At 35.4% G+C, this 26,444-nt stretch overlaps 1 protein-coding gene across 1 annotated transcript in view; it reads right to left on the reverse strand.

Annotated features, from left to right (window-relative positions):
• The window catches only part of LOC138712445 (phospholipase B1, membrane-associated-like), a 74,620-nt gene extending 48,837 nt beyond the window's left edge, over positions 1 to 25,783 (reverse strand). Inside the window, exons 1-2 of the mRNA XM_069844269.1 lie at positions 25,564 to 25,783; positions 1,035 to 1,267 (exon numbers count right to left, since the gene is read on the reverse strand). Of these exons, the coding sequence (XP_069700370.1) occupies positions 1,035 to 1,259 (225 nt within the window). The 5' untranslated portion in view covers positions 1,260 to 1,267; positions 25,564 to 25,783. The remainder of the gene's footprint in view (positions 1 to 1,034; positions 1,268 to 25,563) is intronic.
• Between the last annotated feature and the right edge of the window lie 661 nt (positions 25,784 to 26,444).

The following is a 26,444-nucleotide window of genomic DNA, read 5'->3' on the forward strand; positions in this document are numbered from 1 at the left end:
TATTATTATTATTATTATTATTATTATTATTACTATTATTACTATTATTACTATTATTACTATTATCGTTAATATAGTCGCGACGCTGTTATTCCCGGCGTGACTCCTCCTCTTTGCTTACGTCTTAGGAACTGAAGGCTTATAAAGTCTAGGTAGGTAGTATCATTCGCCATTTTTGTTCTTTCGTTGCCGAGCTAGCATACAAGGAATCTATTTGCCACACCGTTAAACATTATCATGTCGTAGCTCCTATGATAATAAATCAAATGCACTGTAATTCAGCAAATAATTGAGCGGTAAATAACATCTTCGTGTGCTTTCTGCGAACACCAACGAAAGAGCCAAAATAGAGGGTCATTATATTAAGTATTTATTGAGCCTTAAGTAATGAATAACGTCTTCGTAAGCGAATCACAAGACGCACACGTTTAAATGTAGCCGACCTGCTGCCGGAAATTAGAGCGACGGGACTATATTATTATTATTATTATTATTATTATTATTATTATTATTATTATTATTATTACAATACGTAGAATTGTCATTTTGCCTTCTTTGGTGATATGTGGTATTAGTTGGCAACACTGAAGAGACAGCAAATTAGATTTTTAGAAACTACACTTACGTGAACCTTACTATATCTCTGATTAAGAACTTCCTACAGCGAGCATTGATTGACATGGCTGGTCTGGATCGTGCAGTCATCGCAGGATAGTACCACAATCTAGTATATACAGTCACGAAGCTCAATACGTAGTAAATATGCAAACATTAGATAGTTGCTCACCACTAGGATCGCTAATATCGCCTCATTACAGACAATGCGAAATAGTACCGGCACAGTCTATTGTTTCTAGCACCCTCAAAACTCAAGCTTCGTGACTGTATATACTAGACTGTGGTAGTACTAATAAAGCAAAATTGTATAACTTTAACGTCCGCTTACTTTGGTAGTGAACATTTTAATATACCGTAAGAGTTGGAGGACAAGGGAACGATTGAGGACGGTGCCGCCATTTGGTTTGACCACTCACTGCGAAACGTTTGCTGGTGTCGCCGATGTCGTTGCCTCGTTCAGGCCTCGTTATGGCATTCCTGGAGCTCGGCCGTCTGGAGGCACTGCCATGGCTCTGCAATCCTGACCAGAAGCCCTTGCGGAAGACGTCGTACTGCTGGTTGATCCATCGCTGAAACCCTGACTGCGTACCTGCCGTCACCAACAAACCCGTGGCGATGACCAACAGGGGCAGCAGCCGCATGGCCACACCTGCGGCATCATACACAGCTTAAGAAGTGCAAGAAATGCAAGCGCGCATACTGAGGAAATACGTTGTTAGTGGCAGTTTAAAAGGTGATCTCAAGTATTTAATAAGATTGTTTGAATACGTATGACTGATCCAACATCATGAAGTTAGTATCAAAAGTGTATAAATAATACAGTACAGTTTCAATTCTGTATAAAATTATTGTAAGTAACGGAAGAAATCCGAAAAGCTATAGACGAACGTAAAATTACAATACTGATGGCCGGTTTCACCAAACTCCTTTAAATTAGCACAAACGACTTGTCAATAAACGGATCATTTAATTTTAACGAGATCTTTAAAAGTCGACTGTTTCACTATGCCTCGTTTCTTTAAAATTAACGTGCGTTTACTAACCTGGGGATTTTGTACTTATATCTTGCATGTTTTATTTCTCATACGACCATGGCTTCGAAATCGCGAATTTCATTGGTTACATATGATCACGGCTGACTTTGTTTGGCATGAGGAAACAATCATAGGCAAACGTGAAACAGGCTGTAATTTTAAGAACATCTAAAAGTTCTTATTCTTGATATTTTTCCTAAATACAGTATGTTGTCATACCGTAATTTAAAAAAAAAAAAAACAGATGCTTCCAAATGTAAATAGGAACGTAGAGCAGTTAATTTATAACTTGTAAAGGAAATATAAGAAAATTTTGCGGACGATAAAGTAAACAGCTTCAGAATTAATGCCACAATACAGTTATTAATACGCCTAAATTTAGGATGGGAAATCGCCTCTTCCATAAATTGCATACTACTTTTATACTATATTTCATGTACCCTGTAACAATTGTGTGGTAGAATTCAGAAGAGGTGTCATTAAATTGGATTTTAAGGGTATCCATTGCATCCTAAAAGCAAAATCTCTTTGCACCCTTTCCAATTAAAAAAGCATCCTCTTATACCTTTGGAATGTCGTGCTATCGTATACTGACCGTAACATTATCTTAAAACAAGAAGAATCTGTTGAAGAGGCATTAAGTGGGTGATTCCTATCTGTCGTATTCTAACCTATTACAATTTCAATAAACTAGCGCTGAGGTAATTCTGCTGATTTCGGAATTGAAAATCGTTGAATTTTATTTATTTATTTATTTATTTATTTATTTTTTTTATTTATTTATTTATTTTTTTTTTGTGGAGATGCAACTGATCGTATATACAAGGAATAACAAAAACCTAAACTAATCAAACCTAACCTGTCACAGTTTCGTATGTGCAAAGTGTATAAGCAGAGCACGAAGGAAACTACCTCAGCGATAGTTTAGCCACAATTTTTATGCGGAACTCTACAAATGAAATTGTTTGAATATTGAATGAAAAATAGGATCTTCTGTTGCAGAATCTTTTGGACATATTACTGACAGGAGATATGACTGGAACATGTAGCCTACACACTCTATCATTGTCAATGACGACAGGAAATTTAGCTGTAGGCCTATTATAAAGATAATGAATGTATTGTGGTCGTAATGTTGATGTACGTCTGATACTTTATTCACATATCTAGACAATACAGCTTTTGACATCCCGTTCATATCACCAATTACTATTTCAAAACTTCCCGTAACATTATCTTAACGCGAGAAGAATCTGTTGCAGAGGTGTTAAGTGGGTGATTCCTATCTGTCGTATTCTAACCTATATTCAGTTTCTTCTAGAATCATTCTTATTACTTATTTCCTTAATGTGTAGCTTTCGTAAAATTCTTTATCACTTAAATCTTCAAAATGATTATTCCAAGTGTTATTACAACACATAAAAGTTCGCCATTATGTTGCAGAATTTCAACATCGAATACGTCCGCCATGTTGTTGACTTCTTAACCCATCGTTACTGCTTTAACGCGACGAATTAGGTCCTAATAAATTAACGACGAGTTTAAAGATGCGTTAGCAATAACGATGTTTGGTGGAACACAAAAATTGACTAACGTGTCATTAAATTATTTAACGAGACGTTATAATGATAACGAAGGTTGGTGAAACCGGCCATGACACTACTAGACTTCAGTGGCGTAGCATGAAATTTTGAGCAGGGGAAGCCAACTCAAGTTGTCTTTCATGCAATATGAGAAAACGTATTACAAAAATACAGTCTTAAAATAAATAGTAGTCAATTTCAAGTCAGCAGTCGAAAATTTGTTGGAACCTCGTAAGTAACACCGATAAGGCATGACCTCAAATGATACGTAATAAAATATGATTTAACGGTTTACACATATCTCTTAACAAATAGACACATATACGTATAACATTAGCTCACTCCCTGTCATACTTAGAGAAATCACAATATTAGTATCATTACGTAAGTATGCGTCTGTCTTTTGGTTGTGTCCTTCATTGACAGCAAGGGAGTCGGTCATTTGTTTTTTAAATCACACTTTTGTTCGTAAGTCAGTCTTGATAATACAATTGTCCTAAAAAAATTCAAGTAAATTAGTGTCAGGAACTGTTATTTCGCTCATTATTTATTATATCAGCCACAATGCACACTAATACTTCAACTGAACACAACTGACGAAAAGGGATAACTCGGAAACTACTTATTTTAAATGTTAAAGCTAGCTTCTTGCGAGCCTTGCGACTAGGGTAGTTTAATTAGAAAGGGATGGAAAATCTGCGGGGTGGATTACACAGAAGAAACCGGTCTGCTTGGAAGCTAGTGTGTGCAGGCTTCTTGTTTACTGCTGCATCACAAATCATCCTGAGCTGCCGCATCACAATATTTAACGCGTAAATATAAATTCTATTAAAATTAATAAATAATTTTCTCCATAAACTGCAGGTTTATTATGAAATTATTATTAACTGGGGAAGCTAAGCTTTTTAGCTTATATTGACGCTACGCCACTGCTAGACTTCAGTAAAGCGTTTGACACTGTAAATATCGACTTACTGACGATAAAATTACGATCATTCCAACTATCAGAAAGCACAGTTTCTTGGTTCTCCTCTTATTTAAGCGAAAGTCAGCAGTGTGTTGCAGTGGAAGTCGAACTTCCCCATGGCGTATCGTTGATTGTGGAATCCCACAGGGATCTGTTCTATCACCACTACTTTTCACTATTTACGTAAATGACATCCCCTCGACTCTACAGCACTGTAAGCATCACCTCTACGCAGACGATTTACAAATCTATATCCATACAACCCTTGACTCACTCAATGACGCAATACACAATCTTAACGAGGACCTTCAATGCATATCTGCATGGGCCAGAAAGTTTGGTTTGACTCTCAATGCAAGAAAGTCACAAGCAATCCTAGTGGGACATCAACGTCTATTATGCAATATTACTCCTGCTCTTCTAGTCAAGTTAAACGACACAATAATCCCTTTTGCTTCCTGTGTTAAAAACCTTGGAGTTCACTTTGATACGCATTTAAACTGGAATAACCAAGTAACCGATATTACCAAAAAAGTGCTTTCCATACTACATTCCTTAAACAGCATTCGAAAATTCCTTCCGCTATTACTGAAGAAAATACTAGTGGAAGCACTAGTAATGCCCCACTTCGATTATTGTGATTTTCTACTGACTGACCTCAATGTCAACCAGTCGCAAAAATTACGTGTTCATAATTCTTGTGCTCACTTCGTCTGCGATGTCCGTCGCGCTGACCACATTACCCCATCCTTCCAAACTCTAGGCTTAACGAACGTAGAAATTTTCATTCTCTTGTTCTCCTTTTCCAAGTCCTTCACACTTCTACACCTACCTACCTTGCCTCCCGTTTCAGTTGCCTGACATATCATAATCTCTTCACACGTACGCAAAATAGCCGCATACTAGCCATACCAACACATAAGACATCATCGTATTCATCACCATACACAATCTCGCTCTCGCGCTTGTGGAATACCCTACCCAGTAACATCAGAGACTGTCGGAATTTAGTAGCGTTCAAAAGCAAGCTTATTAAGCATTTTCTTACTGCGTAGGGTAGGTTTAATTTTTACTAATCAATAAAAGAAATGCTTCTCTCTTCTTAACTTTTACAATAAACTGTCTAGCTTTTATTAATCAGTTAATCTTTTAGTACTTTGATTTTTATTGTATTTGTAAATTTAAAATTAATTGTAGGCCTAATTATAATTGCAATTGTATTCTTAATATTGTAGTTGTAATCCCCTGGTAAAGGGAAGAGAAGGCCTGATGGCCTTATCTTTACCAGGTTAAATAAATAAATAAATAAATAAATAAATAAATAAATAAATAAATAAATAAATTCACAGAAAGAGCCCACTTCTTACGGTTCACCAAGGTTGCAGCGATGCAGGCGCACTAGGAAAAGATCCATAATCACGATAGTACCACAGTCTACTATATACAGTCACGAAGCTCAATACGTAGTAAATATGCATCCATAGGTAGTTGATAAGCACTAGGTCGCTACTATCGCCTCATAACAGACAATGAGAAATAGTACTTGCACAGTCTATTGTTTCTAGTACCCTCCACAACTCAAGCTTCGTGACTGTATGTACTCTCCACAACTCAAGCTTCGTGACTGTATGTACTCTCCACAACTCAAGCTTCGTGACTGTATGTACTAGACTGTGATAGTACCACAAATAAGTGTTATATAATGTAACATTTCAATAGTGTTGAACAGAAATCTCGTATGTAAAAAATAATAATAATAGTAATAATAATAATAATAATAATAATAATAATAATACTATCTCAATGAAACATACAGCAGAGTCCGTATAGGTCAGTTTCTATCTGATCCTTTTCCAATTCACTGCGGGCTAAAGCAGGGAGATGCACTATCACCTTTACTTTTTAACTTCGCTCTAGAATATGCCATTAGGGAAGTTCAGGATAACAGGCAGGGTTTGGAATTGAACGGGTTACATCAGCTTCTTGTCTATGCGGATGACGTGAATATGTTAGGAGAAACTATACAAACGATTAGGGAAAACACGGAAATTTTACTTGAAGCAAGTAAAGCGATCGGTTTGGAAGTAAATCCCGAAAAGACAATATATGATTATGTCTCGTGACCAGAATATTGTACGAAATGGAAATATAAAAATTGGAGATTTATCCTTCGAAGAGGTGGAAAAATTCAAATATCTTGGAGCAACAGTAACACATATAAACGACACTCGGGAGGAAATTAAACGCAGAATAAATATGGGAAATGCGTGTTATTATTCGGTTGAGGAGCTCTTATCATCCAGTCTGCTGTCCAAAAATCTGAAAGTTAGAATTTATAAAACAGTTATATTACCGGTTCTTCTGTATGGTTGTGAAACTTGGACTCTCACTCTGAGAGAGGAAGAGAGGTTAAGGGTGTTTGAGAATAAGGTGCTTAGGAAAATATTTGGGGCTAAGCGGGATGAAGTTACAGGAGAATGGAGAAAGTTACACAACACAGAACTGCACGCATTGTATTCTTCACCTGACATAATTAGGAACTTAAAATCCAGACGTTTGAGATGGGCAGGGCATGTAGCACGTATGGGCGAATCCAGAAACGCATATAGAGTGTTAGTTGGGAGACCGGAGGGAAAAAGACCTTTAGGGAGGCCGAGACATAGATGGGAGGATAATATTAATATGGATTTGAGGGAGGTGGGATATGATGGTAGAGACTGGATTAATCTTGCTCAGGATAGGGACCGATGGTGGGCTTATGTGAGGGCGGCAATGAACCTTCGGGTTCCTTAAAGGCCATTTGTAAGTAAGTAATAATAATAATAATAATAATAATAATAATAATAATAATAATAATAATAAGAGTCCACTTGATTCCCAATAAATAAATTTTCTCCAAAACTTCTGCAAACACATCTTAAGGGCACGGGCCTAGAGGAATGATCAAATATGTGTCAAAATTGACATTTTTATATTTTTAGCCTAAAAATACTTCATAGTATTGACTCCATTTCAGCGAAATTTCAAGGTCGGTAGGAAGAAAATAATTGCTTTTACGTCATTTCTAAATAGCCGCTGCGCTCCAGTCTCTTTACTCTGTGCTCAAACTTTTCCAATGAATATCCAGAGTTTCTTTATTTTACATTTTTCAATATTTAATATGCAATATCTCAGACAATAATGGAGAAAACTGAATACAATTTTCAGGGTCTATTCTCACATGCCACGTGAATAATTCTGTAAGAGGAAATTGTCGAATTGCAAATTAAACAATAAGTTAAAACTAGACGTGAAATTTTCCTTTCTGTTCATTAAAATGCAAATTAGAACTAAAAATATAAAAATTAAGGAGAGAAGAATCCAAAAATAATAGCTGCCCTTGAGAAAGAGGTACCGAGCGATAACAACACCTAAATTTACTGTAGATCAACAATATTCTATTTTTAATTTTATTTTTATTTTTGTTTTATTTAATTTTTATTTATTTTTGGGTGGGGGCAGCTATCCTCGGCAGGAACTATTTATTTTTCATATATAGAACTGTACAGATGGTTATTTACAATTAATAAGGAATGTCTTAAAACATTAATGGCTATATCTTGAAGTTCCAAAATATCAATATGGAAACGATGAAAGAAACTGATACAAAATCTTGAGATAGTGCCCCTTCCACCAAAGAGCAAGCCAATTACTTCCCAGCGACAAACGGGTATGTGGTATTTATCTTCCAGATAAATAAAGCAGGGTTCATAATGTATTTTCTTTCTCAAATCTACTTCTTGTGGTTGCAATTCAGTAGCTACCCTCAAATCTGATAGTGGGATCGATTATGAAGCCAATCTTTTGATTGTTATAAATTGCTATGATGTCGGCACGTTTGGTGGAGCCAGTGGATGAAATGCAAAGTACTTCTTCATAAATGTCAAACTTTCCAGACTTCTTGAGACATTCAGCAATCATAAAACGAAACTGATTAACAGTCTTTTAGCTTAAATTGGCAAAACTTCATTTCTCACACTAGTTTATTGAACCGTGTCGGACTGTAAAGAAAACAACTATGGCAATGTCCATATTTTATATGTTGTGCAATAATATAGTATTGTGACATTTTAATTTTCCTACCAATTTTTTGCTATTGTTCTATTAAAATTATAGCATCATCATCATCTTCTTCTTCTTCTTCATGGTATAGGCCTCCATCGCTTTCTTGGTCTGCCAGGGTCCCGTCTTCCTCGTGGTTTATAATTCCATGCCAACTTCGGAAACTTTCCATAATCCATTCTCTGTAAATGGTCGATCCATCTTTTCTTATAATCACCGACTTGCTGAATTATAGATTTAATTTCTAATTCCTCCCTTATGCTTTCATTTCTTATATGCTCTAGTCTTGTACAGCCCTTGACTGCTCTTAGAAATTTCATTTCTGATGACTGTATATTTTTAATTTATTTCTATCTTAGGACCCAATTCTCACTACCATGTAAGAGGGATGGAACTGCTATAGCCTTATAGAATTTTAATTGTGTGTCCTTCCTTGTTTCATTTCCTAAAATTCTTCTGATTGTACCACACATATATTGGTACTTGGAAAGCTTTAAAATTATAGCATATAACCTAATAACCTGTTGTATCCTATAGGATACATTGCCAATTTAAGGGTTAAGACAAGATTTGTGATTCTGTGATACTCTTGAGGGAAGATATATAATTTTTATACAGGGTGCGTCAGAAAGAACGGATGGATTTCACATGGCAAGAAAATTGTAAAGATTCATCAAATCAAAAATTTATTGTTATCAACATATTCACCAATACATGCAGTTTATTTATGTAAAACAACATTATCCATATGATGTCCTTGGCTTTCAATACAGGCATCGAGGCGTTTTCTGATGTTCACCATCACTTTCACAGTCATAGCTGGTGCAATTGCCACGATTTCTTCACGAATCGCTGTCTTCAGTTCGTCCAGTGTATGTGATCGATGTTTACAAACTTACGCCTTCAAATGGTCCCAAAGAAAGAAGTCGCAGGGCGCGAGATCTTACCGTAGCCTCGGACAATCTCAGTGCAATAGAATTTCGTCCAGGTGATTTCTTCTTTAATGTTGAACCTGTGATACGAAATGAAGCCACCCACCGCAAAATTGTATTCAGAGTTGGAATCCTAGCGTGACATCCGATGTCGAAATGAGTCCTGAGTGGCGATCACAGACTCTTCATTTTTCAAAAATGTCTCTGCGATGAAAGCACGTTGTACACCAGACCAACGCCATGTTCTCAACTGAAACTGCATTCTATGGCTGACCCAACAGTCGTGGTCCCCCTCACTATATCTCTCTTCTTGTTGCGTATCGATAGTTTGAAATCCATCCGTTCTTTCTGACGCACCCTTTATAATACTGCATTTTTTTTTGCATCCTTTATGTCTGTGACTGTACCATAAAGGGTAAAAGTGAAAATGTTTCATTTAAAAGACTTTATACATTGATATGAAACGATGGTAGGAAAATAGAGGCTCTACTTAAAATAATATGAGAAAAGAGATTTCCTGTAGGTCCTTCCCCCTGGCATAGATATATACGTCATAAGAAGAGATTTAAATACCCTGTTACATCAGACATTTATTTATTCGTTATCAAGATATTAAATTGTTCCTTCGCTCTCCTGTAAAATTATTATTATATATACGAAGATACAAGGTTGCTGTTCAACACCAACGATTTACTTTAATACTAAACACAAATTACATCTTCATATAGCAAATATACAGCTTTTCTTTTTCTTTTATGGGCTGTAATATTTTTAGGAGTGAAAGAGTTCCTAACAAACTTACACGTATAGTTTTACACAGCTCTTAAAGAAAAATTAATAATCTTTTACAAACGGCTCTGATAAGAGTCGTGCCTGCAGTATGACTGGTGGATTTTACATAAGATTTCATTATTCAGAAGTCGCCCTTTCGACTTCATATGTAAGTAATTTATTCCAGCTTGTCTTTAGTGTTTCAGTGGAAATTTTAGCCAGTAGGCAGCGACATTATAAATCCCTTCGAAGCACTAATTTTGTACTAATTACTTGCCATACGTTTAAAGTTTTCGCCATTTTCAATTCGAAGGATAATTTTCAGTTTTTATTACATGTTTAAAGACGTCCGTTTGAAAGATACCTCTTACCGTCTGTGATGTGCTTGTTCCAGTGCCTGAACTGAACTGAACTGGCATCACCAGTACGGTACGCTTACAAACATTCACAGAATTAGAATCGTACTATAATAATAATAATAATAATAATAATAATAATAATAATGATAATGATAATGATAATGATAATGATAATGATAATGATAATAATAAAATAATAATAATAATAATAATAGTAATAATAATAATTAGACCGCAGATCTTTATGAAAATACCTTTTTTATTATTATTTATTTATTTATTTATTTATTTATTTAACCTGCTAGAGATAAGGCCATCAGGCCTTCTCTTCCCCTCTACCAGGGGATTACAACTATAATAATAAGAATACAATTACAATTATAATTAGGCCTACAATTAATTTTAAATTTACAAATCAATAAAAATCAAAGTACTAAAAGATTAACTGATTCATAAAAGCTAGACAGTTTATTGTAAAAATTAAGAAGAGAGAAGCATTTCTTTTATTGATTAGTAAAAATTAAACCTACTCTACGCAGTAAGAAAATGCTTGATAAGTTTGCTTTTGAACGCTACTAAATTCCGACAGTCTCTGATGTCACTGGATAGGGTATTCCACAAGCGCGAGAGCGAGATTGTGTATGATGATGAATACGATGATGTCTTACGTGTTGGTATGGGTAATATGCGGCTATTTTGCGTGCGTGTGAAGAGATTATGATATGATGACAGGTAACTGAAACGGGAGGCAAGGTAGGTAGGTGTAGAGTGTGAAGGACTTAGAAAAGGAGAACAAGAGAATGAAAATTTCTACGTTCGTTAAGCCGTAGCCAGTTTAGAGTTTGGAAGGATGGGGTAATGTGGTCAGCGCGACGGACATCGCAGACGAAGCGAACACAAGAATTATGAACACGTTGTAATTTTTGCGACTGGTTGACATTGAAGTCAGTCAGTAGAAAATCACAATAATCGAAGTATTTTTGTATTGATAACGTATAGCTTTGGGATTTAGTATTTACACGTTTAATGAACATTTATTATGTTTAAAGAATTCTATTTTAAAGTGTCTTAAACAGTCTGTTTTGACTTTTTGCCTATTTTTGCTTATTTAAAACAGACAGAGCAATTCTTTAATAGAAATACTTTACGTTTTAGACTATACTTCCAGAAATTCAATTGCTTTCCATGAAAATCCAAGTAAATATTTATTTATTTATTATTTATGTATCATTAATTTTTATAGTTTATTAATTATTAATTTATGTTTATTTATTTATCTATTTATATAATTATGTATTTAATTATTTAATCAATTATTAATTTATTTTTGTTTTGTAGTAAATTAAGGAATGATGAAAATGAAATACTTTCACAGTTGTCTTGAATTGAATCGACGTCCTTTTATGTGTCTTTGCCAATTAACTTAAATGAATTCAAATTAATGGGCATGTTAAAACCTGATTTATGGCCTTCTGCAATTACAGTAGGTTTGTCTAGATTGGGAGTTAAACTACTAATTCAGAATTGAGAATTGTCAGCTTGTAATGCCAAGGTCTGCGTGTAATACTTTCAATGTGGCTAGGCGTTGGTTCGAGTTCGAGCTTCCGAGGTCGCTGTTCCTGGGTAATCAAATTCAACCTTAGCCTTAATTGGAGAGAGAAGATTAGGCTAAAAACAATGCTGACTGCAGTTTTCATTAGTAAACATTCTGTTAGTAGATTGTGGTTTAAAGAAAAAATAAATGTGATCAAAAGCTTTGGATTTTTCTTGCAGAAGAGGTCGAAAGACTCGAAAATTCAACAGTATGTAAGACAGCTAGAGAACAAGATAGACGAGTGAAGGTTTTTGCACAGAAGACAAGTAGCAAGGAAGGAATTACATAACAAAAAAAAGGAAATAGTGACATGGATGAAGAGAAAATATAAGAGGAAAGGAAAAGAGGAAGAACACAAAGAGATGAAGGAATTGTGGGGTAAAGAAAGAAGGAATAAGAGAAGCAGTGAATTAAAAAAACAAGAAAAAATAAAGGTAAATGGAAAGAGAAAGAAATAGATCTAGATGAAGACACATAATGGAATACATAAAAAGAAAATAAAAACAGAAAGCAAGAGAGGATGAGAGGTGAGGGAAGTGTCGGAAAAAAATATGAAAGGTGGCATAAGAAAATAATAATAATAATAATAATAATATTATTATTATTATGATTATTATTATTATTATTATTATTATTATTATTATTATTATTATTATTATTATTATTTAGAAAAAGATTAGGCTACAGAAAGTGATTACAGGGAAAGAAAAACCTACCGTAAGAACTGTGGAGCAAGAAGGAGAACACTATCGCTTAGAAATCGGAAAAAAATATGAATTGTGGTCGTTTCAGTGGCGGTTTCTCGGGGGAGGGAAGGGAGGAACGTCCTCCTCACATTTTTCTTCTTTTGAAAGTAAATACCAAATAAGTATGTGTCTTGACATTCAAAGAAGATTCGATAATTTTTAAGTTCACAGCTATAAGAAAACATCGATTGATCGAGTTTTAAACGACGCGCGCTCATGTGCTGCTAGAAAACTGTGAGAAAGATGCGAGATTGTTTGTGTGGAGGAAAGTCAATCCGTTCCTCCTTTACTGCAGTTAGCACACATAGACAACAGCGCACTAGCGGCCAGAGAAAGAAACAGAGTTTTAAAGCGAGTAAATGAACGGAGAGGGAGGAAATCCTCCTCTGAATCAGCGCATGGGCGGGAAATAGAAACCGACTGGTCGTGCAGCAAGCTCGCTACCGCTGCCATCTAACGATCTTGCATTCAACCAGACTATAACACATCTAGGGGGAGGCACGATAAAAACAAACGAGTTGATAAAAACAGTTTTAACGCAACGCTATGAAAGACACCATATAAACTTTTTTTAAAGTATAAATAAAAAATATTCATGCACTTTATATAGGCTACTATTCATGGTTTGAAACTTTCAAGGATATTTGAAAGTTAAAGTCGGGTTTATATAAAACAAAGAGGAAGTAGTTCTACGTTAGTATCGCAGATCTTTTTGGCCCCTGAAATTCACTTCCATTCATTGTGTACTAGACAGGGCAACAGCCAAGTTGACAGTTTTGTACAAATATATTTGAAATTGAAAGTAGGTACTCCAAACTGCATTATTTTTAACAGAAAAAAATTGATCGGCCACCGGCAACTTTGAACAATAATGGTAGTATGACTTTACAAGAACTGATATTCTTCAAAAGCATGTGATACTGAACTTGTAAAATGTACATATGGCAACACAGACCACGTGGATGGGTGCAGTGTTCTCGCTTTCCTCAGATTATTTCCCATTTCCGCGGTTCCGGTTACGTGTTAGTAGCTATAGTCTCTTCCAACACGTGTGATGCTGCAGTGTGCTCGAAAAATGCTGCGAGATTGTGAATTTCCTTGTAATTGTTAATTTGTGCAATTATTCTACAATGAATGGAAGTGAAAACATATTCTATTTTGGACAATTTAGGAAACTCAGTTTACAAGAACAGATTATTGCTGTACAGTAGGGAAGACCAACCCCAACACTACCTGATCTTACATGTATGCATGTTGGCTAATTTTTAGCATGTTCCATTCAAGAAGGTGTCATTTCGTCCTGTTACCTTCTTTCCTCCTCTTAAGAAATACGCAGGAGCCGCCACTGGGTTGTTTCTCTGTGTAGATAATTGAATGCAAACCATCTTAACATAAGACAAATTTATTATATTGTATTAATAAAATTCGTACGTAAAAATCGAAATAATTTTGAAATGTATTCTCATAGTTATGAAACAAAAGATGTGAATTCCTTAAGATTGTTTGAACCAAAAATGCAACACTGCTACAGTATTTAATCATAGTAGTAATTTAGGCCCAAGAGTATATAACAAATTTATATTTAAATATCCTAATCTTGTAAATTCTAATTGAAGGGTTTGGAGGAAAAACCAGGCAGTTCCAATTCAGTACTTTTCGAGATAATGAAGAAAGACTTTCAGCGAAACAATAAGCATGTACATAAGAGGCAGGTACAAAATCCATTATAACTGTGAATGTAATTCTTGGAACTACTTGGCTCTTCGACCAAACGATAGAGCGTATTTTTTTGTCCTCTGTGCATAAATAACTCAAAAATGAAAAAAATTGGACCTGCCTAGTTTTCCCCCAAACCCCTCAATTGTTATAGTATTATTATTTATTTTATTGGGTTATTTTACGACGCTGTATCAACATCTAAGTTATTTAGCGTCTGAGTGATATGAAGGTGATAATGCCGATGAAATGAGTGCGGGGTCCAACACCGAAAGTTACCCAGCATTTGCTCGTATTGGGTTGGGGGAAAACCCCGGAAAAAACCTCAACCAGATAACTTGCCCCTACCGGGATTCGAACCCGGGCCACCTGGTTTCGCGGCCAGCCGCGCTGACCGTTACTCCACAGGTGTGGACTTGTTCTAGTATTAAATTTAAAAATTTATGTATGGATGTTATAAATAATGAAAAATTGTAAATTTAAATTGATATATTCTTATTGTGTAGTAGACATAAGACAAATTGTATTATATGTTTCTTAATTTAGATTCAGGAATCTGCCCCTGAGCGCGAGTTCTACTCTTTCAGGGGCGAGCTAAAGTTTTCCTGTATATATTATATTTTATGTTACAATTATTAGCAAAGAGTAAATAAATAAATAAATAAACAAAAATCTGAGATCGGGTGAGAGATATGATCACCATTAATGATATTTCGTCAAAACGAATAAATTGTCAACATTTCATCCTTGAATTCAATGATTATAACACAAATTAACGTCATGTTAAATTAAACGTTAGCATGGTAAACATTTACATAATCATAAATAATTACCCAACATTTTTTTCTACTAGATGGCGTGTTTGTGACAGAGGAAGGTCTGCATGCGCTTGGTTAGCTTGCGTCAACGGAAGAAGTGACACAAGGGACTGCCGAGCCGAAGAAAAGTAAGTGTACCATTATCCAATTGAGTTTCATTCTTTCACCTTACTTCTCATTCACAGCTGTTTCAGCATATATACTATATTTCAGTGTCTTTCAGCCTATAGTAAATGTTCTTCTGACAAAGCGTTAAGATCTACATATCAAACAAGCTAGTGTTTTATCTCTTGAAGTAGCTCATAAAAGACAGGAATTTAAAATTGAATATTGACTTTTAAGAGTAGTACTTTCTTCAGTTTCATAATCTGAGTGCCTTGTGAATAGCGTTAAAATATTTGAAGTTATGAAGAAAAGTAAATTTCTCTTATTGTCAACTTCGTTTCAGATGTTTTCACAAGACTGCATATATAATCTATTTTTCCGCCAGTAAGTCCTGTTGGACATCCTTAATCAAACAAAATATTTACATTACGGTGACTGCAAGCAATATAATAATATTAAATTTATATGATAGAAGACTATTACTTATATCAAAGGATATAATAATTCCACTTGCGATAATATATGCTAAATGTTAAAAAATAACGATTAATAGAATTTCAGCTATAGGCCTAATAGAATAAACGGTGTAAGAAGTTAATTTCTTGTGTCTCATGTTGAAGCTGGTGTTAATGTATACAGGTATTTATTCTGTTTAGAAATTTAGTTTTTCAATTCACCATTATGTTGCAGAAAATATGTTTCTATTATTGACATTAATAGCCTATTATTAACATTACTGTCATATTAAGTATGTTATGAATCCGTCAGTAAGCTTTCGTCTTGAGCATCTTTGGCGTGAATTACCAAAATATTACGTACGGTATATATAGGCCTATAATATATTTATGTCCCCTTATGTGTCTTAAAAAATTTGTCATTATCTTAATATAGTTAATTCTGTTATAAGTCATTTAACAATTGTACTTCCCCTCCTCTTCTTAAGATAAATATTTTTAACTCCTTTCGAATTTCACCATTTTTGCTTCACATTCACCACTTCTATTCTGATAGGTGTATTCTTTAAATAGCATCAGTTTCTCTTTCACATCCTTGCTTCGTACTCATAAAGTATTGTAATTCCGTGGTTCTACGTAACTTCAAACATGAGCTTTCCTTTAAGGAACAAGTAAAAAGTGTCAAATTCTAATGCAATGACGTCACCTATGCAACAATAGACTGTAAAAAGATCTTCCGTATCTCTACTATTTCTTTCAAACATTCCAACGAACTAAACTATTATAAAAAGACGTTTACGTGACTGTTATAAAAAGACGTTCGGTTCGAGTGACCGCGTGAAAATCACGACCTTGGTGTGTAATAATTAATTATCTTCAAAGTAGCTGAATCATTCTCAATTCGCACTTTTGGCCTTATGTAAGGTCACTTGATCAGTAATTATATATCTGCATGTACAAAGGTTTTTGTTTGTATGTATGTAAACACGTTTATCTACGAATATACAGGGTGATTCACGATTAAGGACCCGCTCTTTAGCAGTTCTATAGGTCATTTTGAGCTAAAATGTCGTATGAACATGTGTCCGATTCTCATTAGTTTGAAAGTTATTCGCAAAAATCCAAACGTCATACTATGAACCAGGCTTTAGAGTTGCTTGGAACGTAATACAAACATTGGAAGGTAAACTAAACGGAGGATTGAGCTGCGACGTGAAGTACGGGGGGAGGGGAAGATAGGTCTTCCCATATTGTGCACGCTACTGCGCTGATTAGGGACAGCTGAATGCTACGCGGGCCATTCACATCCGTGTGGCCAAGTGCATTGAAGTGGAAGAATATTTGAAAATTTGCTTCCAAATTGAGGTACGTATATTTTATAATAAATAAAATATTTTTAATTAATATTTCTGTGTGTTTTAAGTGAATAATTCTTAGTTCTACACAAAAACAATGCTACTTTCTTACTATTCAATCAGCTGTAACTCCTTGACGATTGATAATTGGACCCATGTTCAAATTACATTTTATGCCCAAATGACTCATAGAACTGATTCCTAAAACGCGGGTCATTTGTTAGAAATCGTTCTCTATACACGCGTCCATATAGGTAATGTAATGAAAGCTTAACGTACAGAAGTGCCATATTTAACGGCTTCAAAAGCACGGTTTAAGACATCTTCGTTCCAAAGACGCGGTTGCTGCCGGGCTTTGCTTTATATTTTATCGGAATCTAGAAATAACTATACTTTTACCATAAAAATACTTCTCAATTATAGGACATCTATCCCGGAAAAATGCTGGCCATTTCTCCTTTTTTTGCGGGAGAGATGGCCATACCGCGTAATAAAAACTGGCAGTAGTGAAGAGAACAAATATAGTTGAGACAGAATATTTAAAGACACCTTACCTCTTTAATAATGTTTCCAGCAAATTTCCTCACAAAACGCAGTATTTTTCTATTGTTATTTCAGAAGGTGTAAAATTATTGCTTGCTCACAAACACACGAACGGCTACAAAACGCGGAAATAATAACCTTACTTTTTCGCAGGTGCGTTTAACTTCGTTTAATTAACATCTGGCGGCAAACCGATTTTCATTCGAAACAGATGATTATAATAAAAATGAGAGCGGTTGGCCGTCTCACCCGCATAGCTATCACTCCCGGAATTACCCTATAAATGACGTAAATAGTATATTATGCTATCAATATAATGCACCTGGTGTAGCATAATCCACTCAAAATAATTTAATTTTTTTTCTTCTTCTCGCACAATTGCAGTTTTAAAAGTATTCGTTATTTTTGGTTTGTAAGACCAATGTTTTTATTGAAGTAGCCCCATCGAACATTAAGGTTTTTGCCGACCAGCGTCTGGTCCCCCACGATTCTTTCGCTGCCTGAATCCTCGAACTCACGGCGCTTCGCCGGGTTAAAACTTGCCTATCATGTTCTCTCTCCGCGTGTTATCTGTGCAGTGTGTTCTTGACAGCCGGCAATAAAGGCACGCAGTAAGTCAGCTAGCAATGAGAGCAATTTATTTTCTTACTTTGTGTTTTGCAATAGTCACTACAAAGTCCACTTGGACTCGCCGGGACTCGAACTCGGGTTACCAGCTGTATACACAGAGGAAGACAATAAACAATAATTTCAGGCCTATTTCAAAATAGGAGAATAATAGAAGGGATACTTTTTTACGGGTTTTAAATAAAAAAAAAATGGCATGAAATCAAAATTCAGATCTGGATGTATGTGCGATTTTAAAAGGAAATGAGAAAATCTTTCTGATAGAGAGTGAATGATTTACATTCAGGATAGGAACCACAGTCTAGTATATACAGTCACGAAGCTCAATACGTAGTAAATATGCAAACATTAGATAGTTGCTCACCACTAGGATCGCTACTATCGCCTCATTACAGACAATGCGAAATAGTACCGGCACAGTCTATTGTTTCTAGCACCCTCAAAACTCAAGCTTCGTGACTGTATATAGTAGACTGTGATAGGAACCACATTATAAAATAATTTTTGAGTGCGATCAATTTCGGGTATCTTAATGTGTTTATTCTTAACTCTAAACTATTCTTTAACAGATTAATGCTGATTGATAGGATCTTTTAACTCTTTAAATTTTTTGGTATGTTTTTTTCTTACGCTGAGGTAACTTATAAAGATTTATGATGTGTGATGCTAGACATTTGTGTCTGTTATGTGTTTAGATATACTGGTAACTTGATATTCTGGTGTTATGGGATGATACCTTAACTTATGCGGTTTCCTGAAAAATTTTCTGAATTTTTTAAAGTATAAAATATAGATCTACTGTTGAATAAATATTGTAATTAGCGTGTAGAATTGCAATAATTGATTTTTTCGTTAATACATTTTGCAGTCTTTAGGGAAATTTAGTCAATTCTAAGGAAAAAACAAGCTATGGGTAGGGAAATTCCAACGCATGGGGTTGGCAACACTATCTATGAGATCTCTTTAGTGCCAGTATTCACTCACAAGTTGTATGTGGTAGCGGGTGATTGTGTTTGAGTGATAAGATGAGAGATCCTTGGCGCTACAGCCCGTGAAGGACCTAGACCAGGGCTGGGCATCAAGAGCGGATTCTACTCTCTCACATATGATTTCTCTTCATCCCCTTCCTTCCCCGCCGAACACCGCGCAGCGTTGATTCAGTGACGGGTGAATATTAAGCGTCCCCGTTTAGAGTTTAGTTCCGCTCCCGACGCCCAGCCCTGACCTAGACCGACCAGCCGGCTGCTGGCCTCACGTTCACATGTCGAAGCAGAGGTGGACGATCATCCAACCAGAATGGAGGTATCGTGTGGTTAGCACGATGATCCCCCCAGCCTTTATAGCTGGCATTCGCAACGGGATTTCGCTTCCAATCGTAGCTCCCCAAGTGCATCACGATGCTGGGTGGGCACCGGTCCCATACACTGGCAAAAATTTCATGATAAAATTTCTTCCCCCATGAGAACTCTAACCAGCGCGCATTCCGTAACGCGAGTCCTAGGCAGGGTGCCTTAGACCACGACCATATCTTTGGACATATTTCTTAATATTCACAATTTCACTCTATTTTTATATCAGATGCTGCAATATTATTATTCGGGTCCCTCCTCCATGCAAAGGAAAAGGAAACGTGTGTACTCCATGCTGCAATAGCACGTTCTTCAGAAGTCGTGATAGGTTGTTCTGCAGAAACTGCACATAATTGATATACGCTGGACGTCAAGCTGAAAGATGAGGTCACACTAAGACTATGCCTACTAAACTCGCCCACACGTACACGGAGAACGCTATTGAAATTTTTCCTATCGGGTGTGTGAGGTTTCTCAATATATGAAGTGTATGTTATGAACATTTAGAACTCCGCTTCTTGTAAAACACTCCTTATCCTTAGAACTCATGTCGGGAAGTCCAATTCTTTTTCTTTCTGCTGAAGAAACCAGGAAAAACACATTTCTCACAAATGTCCAATGAACAAATTGCACAATATTTAACTCCAGCGTAATATTTAAGAGAGCCACCGGCGCGGCGTAGCTCAGTCGGCTGAGGCACTTGACTGCCGATCCGGAGTTGCGCTCGGGTGTGGGTTAGATTCCCGCTTGGGTTGTTACCTGGCTGGATTTTTTCCGAGGTTTCTCCCAACTGTAAGACGAATGTCAGATAATCTATAGTGAGTTCTCGACCTCGTCTCGCCAAATACCATCTCGCTATCATAAATTCCATCGACGCTAAATAACCGAGTAATTGATATAGCGTCATTAAATAACCAAGTAAAAATATATATTTAAAAGTATATTCAATAGGGTCCTATGCAATAATATCAAATATGTTCTTTCCATGATATTTTCGTCGGTTTCTGAAACAATCTGAGACCGCACTGTGCAAAAATGGCGCAAAAAGGGGAAATAAATCACGTTTATAATAAATATTTAGGACTACTAGTTTAAATAATGATTTTTTATAAGGCAGGCACTTTTCTTAAATTTTAAATATCTCAACTGGGCTTAAAAATTACAACGTACTTAGTAACTACACAAAGTAAAGAAATGCTTCTTTCAAAAGAATTTTTTCCTTGAGAAAAGTTCTCTAGTAATGCACTAACACATTTATGGCATAGGTAGGATTAAATAAACTTATTTATATCACAGGTTTATTACGAAGGTAAGGGCTGGTTCACAATAAACCGGGAATGGAAATGACAACGAGAACGAGAACGGAAATATTGTTAAATGTATTTAAATGTGAGCATTCACAATTAACTTTCACGTTCCCGTTCCCTGGCTCCGGCAAGCTTCTCGTTAATTGTGAATGCTCACATATCAATACATTTATTTTAACAATATTTCCGTTCTCGTTCTCGTTGTCGTTTCCGTTCCCGGTTTATTGTGGACCAGCCTTAATTCAGAAGGGCTTCACGATTACATCTACATAGGCTACTGACTAATATGGTATGTTTTATAATGGTTCTCTAAATGGAATAATTTTATTACCATGGTAATCATTTTTCATGAACTGAATACTCTTCTCCATTTTCTACCTTCGAAAATAAATAATGCCATTCCCATTGAGGATTCAACTGAGATCCTAGCACTCGTGGTAGCCATACAGTAACTCACAATAGGTCGGTTTATGCAGAGTAAAAAAAATCAGTATATTGAGAGGTGTTAGTGTTCATTAAAAAAAAACAAACAAAGAGCTCGTATTAGAAGATACGCTGTTCTTATAATACCAATTGCAAAGACCTTATTTCGTACAAAATTTAATTATAGGATCCATATTTATTAGACCTTTTCTGTTTTGATTAATATTGGATTTTTATTTTAATTGAAATCACATCAAGCATCCACTATGATATTGATGAACAAGTTGGCCTGCTTAGGCTATAACTCGGAACATATTAATTTTAGTTACCAAACCTAAATCTAAAAAAGACTTTGTTTTCTTGTTTTGATCAATACTACCACCTCTCAAAATATTGAATGGTTTTTAACACACTGTATACAACATCGATTGATCACGTATTTTAATTTCCCTTTTAAATACTGCAATCGATGTTTGTCGATCACTATTTTATCTTAGACAAGGAAGTCAAGAGCGCCTGAAGGTTAGGCAATCTCTAGAATAATCAATACGAATGAAAGCATTCTCTGCACGTAGTGAAAATGCACACGAATACTCATTTCTAGTTCAGAGGATATTCTGGTTTGTTCTTTTATCTCAGACAGGTATAGAAGTTTAAAGTAACGTCATGTAGGCCTATCCATGTTTTACTGCAGAACTATATGGTTTTGTATTCTTAAGGCATTGCTCTTGTAATCAGAAAACCTCGCGGCAGATTTGTATCGGCTCCGATTCTCTGAATGCCATGTAGCTCATTCAATTAAAATTTCTCTTTAAGAGGTTAGGTACAGCTTACAGCAGTAAAATTTTTGGAAATATTAAACATTTTTTTCCTCCATTACTGTATCTTGTACAATAATGAAAATTGGTATGTATAAAACACTGTCCTTCTGCTATATGAAGAAAATATTTTCACGATTTAAAAAAAAAATTATATATATATATATTTTTTTTTTCCAAAATTCAAAATGTTGGCAGTTCACTGTGCAGTGATGAAGCGTTTCCCTCATAACTCAAAAACTTGTTAACTTTTTCATGTTCTGTCTCTTTTATTTTTATTACTGAAACGTATGTTTACAATACAATGCTCTTTCAACTACATTCCTTAATAAGTAATTTTTTTTATTTTGTGTAATAGAAAATACTGATATTTGACCATTTTTAAATGAATTTATTTCTTATCAATCTATCAAAGATAGAGAAGTGATCTTGCATCATATTGTAGATATGACATGTATAAATACATACAAACAATTTCACCACAGAATGTTGGATAGTTTTTGAGTTATGTGGGAAACGCATCATCACTCCACAGTGAACTGAATTTTGAAAACAAAAATTTAAATATTTTTTTTTAATCGTAAAAATATATTTTTTTATATAGCAGAAGGACAGTGTTTTGCATATACTAATTTTAATTGTTGTACAAGATACAGTACTGGAGGGAAAAAAGTTGAATATTTCCAAAATTTTACTACTGTAAACTGTAACCAACCCTTTAAGCATCCATTTCAATGATCAAAATATATAGAAGGTGGCCATTAGTGACTAAAGATAATGAAATTGGAGTGTAAAAGCTATCTAAAATGACATACAAATTTTATGAGTACAATGTCTGATACATGCCATATTAGCTCCACTTTTCAGTGTCCAGAATTAAAACAAAATATTTAAAAAAATAATAAAAATTACGTAAATTCAGAAACATGAATAATTAGAATTCAAGTGTTGGTTTGGAGTATGGTGCTTGATAAATGATAATGTGTCCCACTTATACAAACTTTTCAACATAGTGTCTGAAATTTTCAAACGCTACAGAAATCTGGAAACGCAAGTAACATCAATGATAATCGAGTGTTGGTGCATGAGTGGAATATCCGAAATGTATTCTCCTCGGCTCCGCTTTTCATTGTCAAGCATTTTCTAAATCTATAAAAAAAATCTCGTAACTTCAGTAAGATAAATAATAAATATAATAATAAAACTAAAGTTCTGGTAAGTGAATATGCATCCTGTTAGGTTACGCTTTTCAATCAAGTGTTTAAAATTTCCAGACACTATAAAAATCTGGCGAAACCAGCAACACGGATAATATCTTCAAACGACAAAATTCTGAAAACACCAGCAACTTAAATAATTAGAAATAAAGTGTTCATTCATATATCCTGCTTGGCTCAGTTTCTCAATCGAGATTCACAAAATTTCAAATGTTACACAATTCTAGAAACACCAGAAACATGAAAAATTAAAATCATATGTAGATACGTGACTACAATAAAAATGTTAAATACCTCTGGCTAAGATTTTCAATCGAGTATCTAACAGTTTCAAGTACTACAAAAATCTGGAAACAACAGCAACATTAATTAGAAATCAAATGTTGATACGTGATTACGATACGTAAAATATGCTGTGCTTGGTTCCGCTTTTGGATGGTGTGTTCCAAAGTTTTAGAATATATATTTTTAGTAAGTTATTTTACGACGCTTTATCAACATCTTAAGTAATTTAGCGTCTGAATGAGATGAAGGTGATAATGCCGGTGAAATGAGTCCGGGGTCCAGCACTGATAGATACCCAGCATTTGCTCATATTGGTTTGAGGGAAAACCCCGGAAAAAACCTCAACAAAGTAACTTGCTTCGAACGAGAATCGAACCCGGGCCACTGGTTTCGCGGCCAGACGTGCTAACCGTTACTCCACATGTATGGACTTTCGAATATTACAAAAATCTGGGAATACCAATAAAATTACCTCCGATTGAGGTTCTGATTGATATGTACATCTATTATCAGGCAGTACATCTCACTTGACGATATGTGTCAGAGGAAGCACGATAAATGTTCGTTTACATTTGAAGTCTGATTAGTGTAATGTGTTACTAGTCAGCGATGTATGCAATGTAGAGAGAAAGGAACTATTCACCCTACCCCCATTGTCTTCTGACTCAATTGCCTCATGAACGATGCCTTATTGGTGTCACTTACGAAGTTCAAACTTGTCTTTGGACAGTTGAATAAACAACGACCAGTAAAATGAGTAATTATAAATCAAATCTTTGTACATGAGTAGCATACGATATATGAAATTAATGTTCTGTTTGTGCGAGATCGTGCGTATTTGCTTGGTTTCCGCACAAAACCAATCCGCGGTAAGTCTAAAATTCCACATTCAGTATTCCCAACCTAACACACATAACAATTTTCCTCTTCTTACCGCTTAAATGACATTGATTTTACTGCTTTAGGCTTTTAACATATTATTTTTAGAGACGTTCAATATAGTAATAATTATAAACTGGAAACTTACCACTGCAATTTCACCTAAATTGCACTGTTAATTATTGTTTTTAAATATTTGCAAAAATTAAGTAAACCCTACAGCTCCACTAAAGTTACTGTATTTGTGATGCAAGTAACATTAAGGAAGCCGTGAAAAAATCAACAAGATTCCAGATGCCGATGTTATTACTGCAATGCGTTATATAAATAATATTGTTAAAATATTAAAATGAAAAATAAATCATTACATAACCTTACCGTTTGTTTTAAGTTCGCATTTATAGACTGGGGGGGGGGGGGAGACAGACGTATATCACGGCCTGCTGGAGTGTAGTAAACACAGAAAACATTTTAAAGCAACAATGTTGAAGATAGATATTTTTGTTTTCCAAATTTGCCGTCATTGAACAGAAACCAAGATGGAGATTTCATTGCAACTAATTAGAAATTCCTCTTTGAGGTATGTAATAAACGATCTTCGCACAAAATAATGTACGATACACGAGCGGTATGTTTTCTTTAAATTCTCGGAAATTAAAAAAGCTCAACTACGTTTCGCTTTTTCAAACTTTTCCTCGAACATGAAAACGTCAACATACCGCTCTTGTAACGCATATTACTATTATCTCTGTTCTTAACCTGCTCGCTTAAGATTAAAAACTGACGGATCTGGAAGCATCACTCCAGTAATATGAATAAATAGAAGTCAAGCGTTGATACATGGGTACGATATTTGAAATATCCCATTAGGTTCCACATTTCAATCAACATCATAAAATTTTCAATTTCACAGTAATCCATTAACCTGAATACTCAGAAGTGTTGGTACGTGGGTACGTACCTGGAATGTCCTGCAGAGGTGCTCCTGTTGGAGGAGACGCTAAATCCGGGAAAGAAGCACTTCCCACACGCGGGACCACTCGCGCCCGTCCGCAATCATAAAACTGCAGAACTGAGGGATTCAGCGCACGGCGGCCGGCACTGCCAATGAAAGGGCCTTGAATTGAGTAGACACTGTAACTTTGTATGTGTTAATTCTAACTCGACCCTGGTGCTAGGAGTGTAATCGCAGGGTCCCGAAGGCAACTGGATCCCGATTGGTCAATATCTGGACCGAAAGAGTCATCCATACAAAAACAACTTTTGTCGATGACCTTCAGATGTTAACAGGAACTCTGGTTTAATGAAAAACAAACTTAGTTTTGTGAGACGGTACATGACGTCAGACTGAAAAAAAAATACGATCCACCTTTCAACCTTGGTCTTGTTGTTTATAGCCTATATTTTGTCTAAATATTCTTGGAATCTAAAAGTCGATTCTAAAAATTATTATTATTATTATTATTATTATTATTATTATTATTATTATTATTATTATTTTTGGGGCTAAGAGGGATGAAGTTACAGGAGAATGGAGAAGTTACACAACACAGAACTGCACGCATTGTATTCTTCACCTGACATAATTAGGAACATTAAATCCAGACGTTTGAGATGGGCAGGGCATGTAGCACGTATGGGCGAATCCAGAAATGCATATAGAGTGTTAGTTGGGAGGCCGGAGGGAAAAAGACCTTTAGGGAGGCCGAGACGTAGATGGGAAGATAATATTAAAATGGATTTGAGGGAGGTGGGATATGATGATAGAGAATGCATTAATTTTGCTCAGGATAGGGACCAATGGCGGGCTTATGTAAGGGCGGCAATGAACCTCCGGGTTCC

Source organism: Periplaneta americana, chromosome 13 (assembly GCF_040183065.1).
Source record: "Periplaneta americana isolate PAMFEO1 chromosome 13, P.americana_PAMFEO1_priV1, whole genome shotgun sequence".
Classification (NCBI taxonomy): Eukaryota; Metazoa; Arthropoda; class Insecta; order Blattodea; family Blattidae; genus Periplaneta; species Periplaneta americana.